The sequence below is a fragment of the Rhododendron vialii genome, chromosome 6a (genome assembly GCF_030253575.1).
Source record: "Rhododendron vialii isolate Sample 1 chromosome 6a, ASM3025357v1".
In the NCBI taxonomy this organism is placed as follows: domain Eukaryota; kingdom Viridiplantae; phylum Streptophyta; class Magnoliopsida; order Ericales; family Ericaceae; genus Rhododendron; species Rhododendron vialii.
The window spans coordinates 7,270,598-7,277,344 of record NC_080562.1 but is presented as its reverse complement, the minus strand read 5'-3'; the positions used below and the strand labels follow the sequence as shown (position 1 = coordinate 7,277,344).

The 6,747-nt window shown below is 37.5% G+C and overlaps 2 protein-coding genes across 2 annotated transcripts; one reads left to right on the top strand and one right to left on the bottom strand.

The window, feature by feature from the left end:
* The first annotated feature begins 665 nt into the window (after positions 1-665).
* Positions 666-3,818, top strand: LOC131331284 (cytochrome P450 81Q32-like). The gene is made up of 2 exons (XM_058365170.1): positions 666-1,680; positions 3,030-3,818. The coding sequence occupies exons 1-2, from the start codon at positions 715-717 to the stop codon at positions 3,642-3,644; spliced, it is 1,581 nt and encodes a 526-aa protein (XP_058221153.1). The 5' UTR covers positions 666-714; the 3' UTR covers positions 3,645-3,818.
* Positions 3,819-4,644: 826 nt separating this feature from the next.
* LOC131328333 (uncharacterized) lies at positions 4,645-5,789 on the bottom strand. The gene is made up of 2 exons (XM_058361286.1): positions 5,322-5,789; positions 4,645-5,029 (listed from the first exon to the last, which is right to left on the bottom strand). Exons 1-2 carry the CDS (start codon positions 5,787-5,789, stop codon positions 4,901-4,903), a joined length of 597 nt encoding a protein of 198 aa, XP_058217269.1. The 3' UTR covers positions 4,645-4,900.
* Positions 5,790-6,747: the final 958 nt, after the last annotated feature.

Here is a 6,747-nt window from a genome sequence, read left to right as displayed (position 1 = left end):
ATTAATCAGACAGAGTAAACAAACAATAAATTCTTATCTTGAACGTGGTCCTTGGTCATAAACTACCATCTAGATCAGTCAACCTTGCTTGCCCAGAAGGCCAGAACGATATCTACAAAAAAAACCAATAATACAACTTTATGAGGAATTTTTGGGAACCGAGCAGGCACCCCGAATCTTCTATTTTGATTTTAGAAGGCTCAGATTTGGAGAGAGAAAGAAAAGAGAGAGTGGTGGGGTGAGAAGAGAGAAAAAGAATTTTAATTTAGACCATTCAACACACTTTTGAACGACCTAAATGTACTGTTTGAGCATCACGTTGGCACGGACACGTGTTATCCACCCGCACCCAAAAATTTCTCCAACTTTATACTCCCTCCGTCCCAAATTGTTTGTCCGGTCCGCAAAACAGAGACTAAAAAATAATGCATTTCTCTCAAAAAAAATTCAATTTTTTTTCATAAATTAATAGAACTTATCGATATCTAGTAAATTGTTAAAATAACTTTTAATTTTTCTTGTAAAAATTGTATTATTTTTATGTTCTTGTTTTGCGAACCGGATAAATATTATAAAATTGTATTATTTTTACGTTCTTATTTTGCGAACGAGACAAATATTATAGGGAGGAGAGAGTAGAGTAGTTGTTTTCGTTGACCTTTTTGGAATTGGCCTCATCTTCCAAGCTTTTATAAACCACAACCATCTCTAATAATGCACCCAATCAAACACACCACTTTCAGTCTTCATCTCTTCTATAGCATCATCATGGACCAAACCTGGCTCTACTTCATCTCCACAGCCTTGATTCTCTTCCTCTTCCTGCTAAAATTCCTGCAAAAACCATCCCCACGAAAAAATCCACCACCAACCCCCCCTTCCCTACCCGTAATCGGCCATCTCCATCTAATTAAAGAACCTATTCACAGAGAACTCGAAAACCTTTCCAAGAAATACGGCCCGATTCTCGCTCTCCGATTAGGGTCCCATCCGGTACTCATTCTGTCCTCTCCGTCGGCAGTCGAAGAGTTGTTTTCCAAGAACGACCTCATTTTCGCAAATAGGCCGCGGATTCTGGTCGGAGAACTCCTCAACTACAACTACACGACGCTGGGGGCTTCCTCGTACGGGGACCACTGGCGCAACCTCCGCCGCCTTACGGTGCTGGAAATCTTCTCCACGGCTAAACTGAACGCTTTTTTGGGTATTCGACAGGAAGAAGTCCGGTCGCTGTTGAAGACCCTGTTTCGTGATTCACCAAAGGGTTTTGTTAAGGTGGAAATGAAGTCGAGGCTCTCTGAGTTGTCGTTCAATATTATCATGCGGATGGTTGCAGGGAAACGATACTTTGGAGTCGAGGTGGAGGATTATGAGGAGGCTAGGGAGTTTCGGCTTCTTATTCGGGATCTTTTCGAGTTAAGCGGGACGTCGAATCCAGGGGATTTTGTGCCTTTTTTGAGGTGGATTGATTTCGGAAAAATGGAGAAGAAGATGTTGAGGGTTCAGAAGAAGATGGACGCATTTTTGCAGGGTTTGATCGAAGAGAAACGGCGTGAAGATGATGAGAAGGTTTTCGAACAAAAAGGAGGAAAAACTAAGTCGATGATCGATTCTATGCTAGGGTTACAAGACTCGGATCCTCATTACTACTCTGACGAAATAATCAAAGGCAATGTACTGGTACGTGAATCTCTCTACATGCAGTATTATTACTAGAGAGAAACTTGGGGGTTGTTCCACGTTTTGGAAAAAGAACTTTTTAGAAAAAGAATTTTTTGAAAAAAAAAGATAATTTCAAACTTAAAAATCACGTGTTTATGCAAATAATTTTCTTACCAATATAGATCTTATTTGATAAATCTCATTAAGATCTTTTAAACGGTGCAAAAAAATTGAAAAAATATTTTTCATTTTTATTATATTTGAGTTTGAAATTATCTTCTTTTTTCAAAAAATACTTTTTTGGAAAAGTGGAACACCACCTTATTCACAGTTGAGCAATGAACAAGTTTTTCGTGAATTCATGCAATCGCAGCCGTCTGTTTTCGTAATCATTAATTGAGATTATTTTTTAATTTTGACCGGTGAAAATTAATTTTTATCGATCAAAATTGATTCTCAATCAGCAGTACAGACCAAAAACACTCGGTGTTCCGGTTTTGTAAAAAAGTAGTTTTTGGAAAAAGAAGGTAATTTCAAACTCAAATATAATGAAAATGAAAAATATTTTTTGAATTTTTTTTGCATCGCTTAAAAGACCTTAATGAGATCTATCAAATAAGATCCATATTGGTAGGAAAATTATTTGCGTAAATACATAATTTTTGAGCTTAAAATTACCCATTTTTTTCTTCTAAACAGTACTTTTTGGGAAAAATGGAATACCTTCTCATGCATTGGGCTCTGTAAACATATTTCACTGTATCCTCCATTAAAAAAAAATTCTCCTAGTACTATTTTTTAGATTTCATTCGCTTCGTTTGGTTTATATTTTAAAAAGTTATTTTTGGGAGTTGGATTGGTAATAAGTAGAGAGAGAAAGATTTATTGAAAACTGTGCCAAGAGTTAAAAGTAACTCTCAAAATGTTAAACTAAACGGATTGTCTTCTGTAATTCTGTAGCTACTGGCTCCCTACCACCCACATGCTTTTTTTTTCAAATATGTCAGACGGCCATTAAAACTTGACTCTATTTTAGTATTTAAAGGGGGTGTTTCACTTTTTTAAAAAATGAATTTTTAAAAAAAAAAAGTAATTTCAAGCTCAAAAATTATATATTTATGCAAATAATTTTCCTACCAATATGAATTTTGTTTGATAGATCTCATCGAGATCTTTTAAACGGTGCAAAAAAAATCATAAAATTATTTTTTATTTTTATTATATTTGAATTTAAAATTTGAAAAAAAAAAACTTTTAAAAAAAGAACCAAACTGAAACACCCCCAAAGAATTGTAGTGTTAATGCAACAGATAGGTATCTTTGACTGAGAAATCTGAACCATAATTGTCATCATATACTGTGTATAGAACATGCTAAGTGCGGGTTCCGACACATCATCATCGACAATCGAGTGGGCCATGTCAGTTCTGCTCAACCACCCCAAAGTTTTAGACAAAGCAAGAGCCGAACTAGACACGGTAGTTGCTGAAAATCGTTTGGTAGATGAATCGGATCTCTCCAAGCTACCCTACCTCCAAAATATCATCAGCGAGACCCTCCGATTATTTCCAGCAGCACCGCTTCTCGTGCCACACGAGTCATCCGACGACTGCACCATCGGAGGGTATGACGTGGCCCGTGGTACGATGTTGTTGGTAAATGCATGGGCCATTCACAGGGATCCAAATGTGTGGGAGGACCCCATGAGTTTTAGGCCAGAGAGGTTTGAAGATGGGGAAAACCAAGCATATGGGTTGATACCGTTTGGCATTGGAAGGAGGAGTTGCCCCGGGGCGGGACTCGGCAATCGGGTGGTCGGGCTGGCTTTGGCGGCCTTGATTCAGTGCTTTGATTGGGTGAGGATTGGTGATGAGTTGGTGGACATGTCTGAAGGGCCAGGGCTCACCATGCCCAAGTCTAAGCCATTGGAGGCTCTGTGCCGACCACGAGAAATGATGGTTAATGTCCTCTCGGAGCTCTGAGAATGATGCTTTTTGTTGTTTTACTAGTAGAATAATGTTGAAGACTGAACTTCTTTGATGTGTTTGTTAACTATTAGGTGTTCAAGATTATAATTTATACTGTCTTTCTATTGTCAGCCCAGTGGGTTGATAATAAGCGCACAAGAGAATAAAGAAAACACATATTTCTATATATTTTTTTACACTTTTTAATATACATTCACACTTCTTATTGTCAGCCCAGTGGGTTGATTTTAGATTTTTCCTAATCTATATATATTGTTGTCCACTGAGCATTTTGTGTTTCAATCAGGGCAATTTACGTGTACGTATAGAAAATCCAAAGTAATTTTCACCGGGTCAAGTCAAAATCATAATCATGAAATTAATACACACTTAAGGTAAGTCAAATTTCTATACCAAAAACACTTCTCCTCCACTATTGTTATTGACCACTAGGCAAATATCCCTTTTCCTAAAATAGATAGAAATGCATGTCCACTCTCTAAAACTCCGTCAACACGCTCTGTAAAAGGCTAGAGACAATGTCTTTGGGCTCTTTGGCTAGCTACTTGTAGCTAGGTTGCGCTAGGAAAAAGGTACGGAACGTCCTTTACCACCAAACTCGATCTCTATCTCACAAATGTACGTCTGAACATATAAGCCCGATAATTTGACGAGAGTAATAATGAATGGTATAAAATTCCTTCAACTTCATAGCTATGAGTATAAAATATACATAAGACCATACATTCTATTTTTTGGGACATATTTCAATGGCTATTTAGGTCGGACTGTAATAACTTTATTCAAATATTGAATATATGAGCTCCTTAAGACATAAAATCGGATGGTCCAGTTCAATACTCATAACCGTGTAAACAAATGGTCCCATATCATTTTTTATTTTCTGTTAATCACTTTTGAGGATCCTTGAAACCATGGCCTTGGGGGAGGAAAGGAAAATAAAATTAACCACCAGTAGAAACATCAAATGCAAGGTATAGATAATACGTGAACATAAACATGAACATGAACTTGTAGTATAAGTTGATAAACTGAATCTAGTGTTTAGCCAATATATGCACAAATACAACAAGCAGTGGTCGCGTAATCCACTGAAAGGAGGGAAAGATTGAAAACTTTAGACTTATTAACTGTTTTCCAGGCGGTCTAAATTTTGCCAACATGAAACAAACAGAAGCTCATAATGCTTTACATAATCAAACTGCATGCAAAATAAGTCTTCCAAGAAAGCCAAGGATGCACTAGGTAAGTTAAAAACCCAGTCCACTTCCGTCATTTGGGAAGGGTTTATTGTAGAACTGGACCGAAATCAAACTGTTTGTAGCTAATGCTGGCTCGGGAGACCCCTGAAAGCTCATGCTCGGGCTACCTCCGGAATCCTACAAATATTGTCCGGACAGCACAAACATAGGCAGTGTCACCTTCTCCTATTCTCTTGTTTCGGTTAACTTGCTCTAGAGGAGCTACGAGCAGGAAAGGAAATTTCAGAAAACGCATATCCCTTTCGTGTTTTTTTGATGATGTTCGTTTTCTAAGATAGGACAGTGTAAGCAAAGAGAAAGAAAATGCAAAAGCTGCTCGTAAATGCAATATGTTCAGTAACATTGTCAGCAAAGTAAAAAGAAACAATACACTGAAAGGAAACAACATTATCAAACTCAAAATTGGCACTGTACCTTGATAGAGTATTACAAGGAAGAAGAGAACTGTGATGACCATGGCAGATAGGCTGCTGCTTAATGACGATGGCGATGAGGATGATGGAGATGATGAGGATGGTGATGATGATAACGATTTGGTCTCCTTCATCTTCTTCAAAGCCTTTAGGTGTTCATTCCTCGCATGCTTCTTCATGTTAATTGCAGAGATCTCCTTTACCAATTTCAGGTCAGCAGCATCCAACGACGGACCTTTAGGAGGCCGTGGCAGCTTGGAAGCCTTTCTATAGTTTCGCTTTTTATGCTTCTCTTTCACTTGCTCCTTCTCAAGGAGAGCCATATGCTCTTCATTCTCTTCTCCCCCTGAATTATTCCTGATTACCACTTCTACATTTTCAACTGCAACCGTGCTAGGTTCCCCCAAATTGTCGTATGCATTAACACGATTGTCACCCCCAACAGCTCCATTAAAACGCAACATGGACCAAATTCTTCTCTTTTCTATTTCCCGAAACAATGCTTTGGCTGGTGCCCTCTTCAGTACCGTTTTGGAGGAAAAAAAAATTTAGCCTTTCTATTTGTAATCCGATGGAGCAGAAACGTGATTATAAGAGTCTTGGAGATAAAATTTAATTATGTCTCTTTAGAATAATATGATCAGAATAATAAGATCTCACATTGGTTCAAATGAATTGAAAATTGGAGCAGATAATTTTTTAACTGTTTTTAAACAGTCTAAAAAATTAAGTGCTCCAATTTTTAATCCGTTTGAACAAGTACGAAAATCTTATTATTCTGAACATATTATTCTAAAGGATCATAATTAACTTTTGTCTCTAGAACTCTCATAATTAAGTATCTGCTATTTATTTAAGATCATTTGGAGCAGAAACATGATTATTAGAGCCTTAAAAAAGTTAATCATGTCTTTTTAGAATAATATGTTCAGAACAATAATATCTTGGCACATATTCAAACGGATTAAAAATTGTAGCTTTTAATTTTTTTAGATTGTTTATATATTAAAAATACAGTTAAAAAATTATCTGCTGATAAACACCCGAGAATGTAATGTAGGTGAGCTAGTGTTTAGCTTTAGTTTAATTTAATTACTAATTAGTTATTGTTAACGTTGTTTGCTTGTAGAGTGTTTTAGTTCTGTTTTGTAGGTGAATCGCCAAACATGGGAGTTTTCAAGGCGTAAGGCATGTCATTGCCCGAGCAGAACCAGAAATGGCCAAGGCAGAAGCTGATTTGCCCGAGCAGAACCAAATTTGCCCCAGCAAGAGGCAGGCAGCAAGGCAAAGGATGACGGCCAAGCATCGAGCTAACCAGTTCGGCATCGATGTCAAGGCAAACGTTCCATCGATGCCGAAACCCTTGGTGGTCCAGTCCCCTAACCAGTTCGGCATCGATGTCAAGTTTTACAGTCCATCGAT

Bases quoted from the DNA above. Each gene is read 5' to 3' on its own strand.
- LOC131331284 (XM_058365170.1), top strand. From the start codon at position 715: ATGCACCCAATCAAACACACCACTTTCAGTCTTCATCTCTTCTATAGC. The intron at 1,681-3,029 runs GTACGTGAATCT...TACTGTGTATAG, and splicing joins TAATCAAAGGCAATGTACTG to AACATGCTAAGTGCGGGTTC.
- LOC131328333 (XM_058361286.1), bottom strand. From the start codon at position 5,789: ATGTTGCGTTTTAATGGAGCTGTTGGGGGTGACAATCGTGTTAATGCA. The intron at 5,030-5,321 runs GTGCCAATTTTG...CAATATTTGTAG, and splicing joins TAATACTCTATCAAGGTACA to GATTCCGGAGGTAGCCCGAG.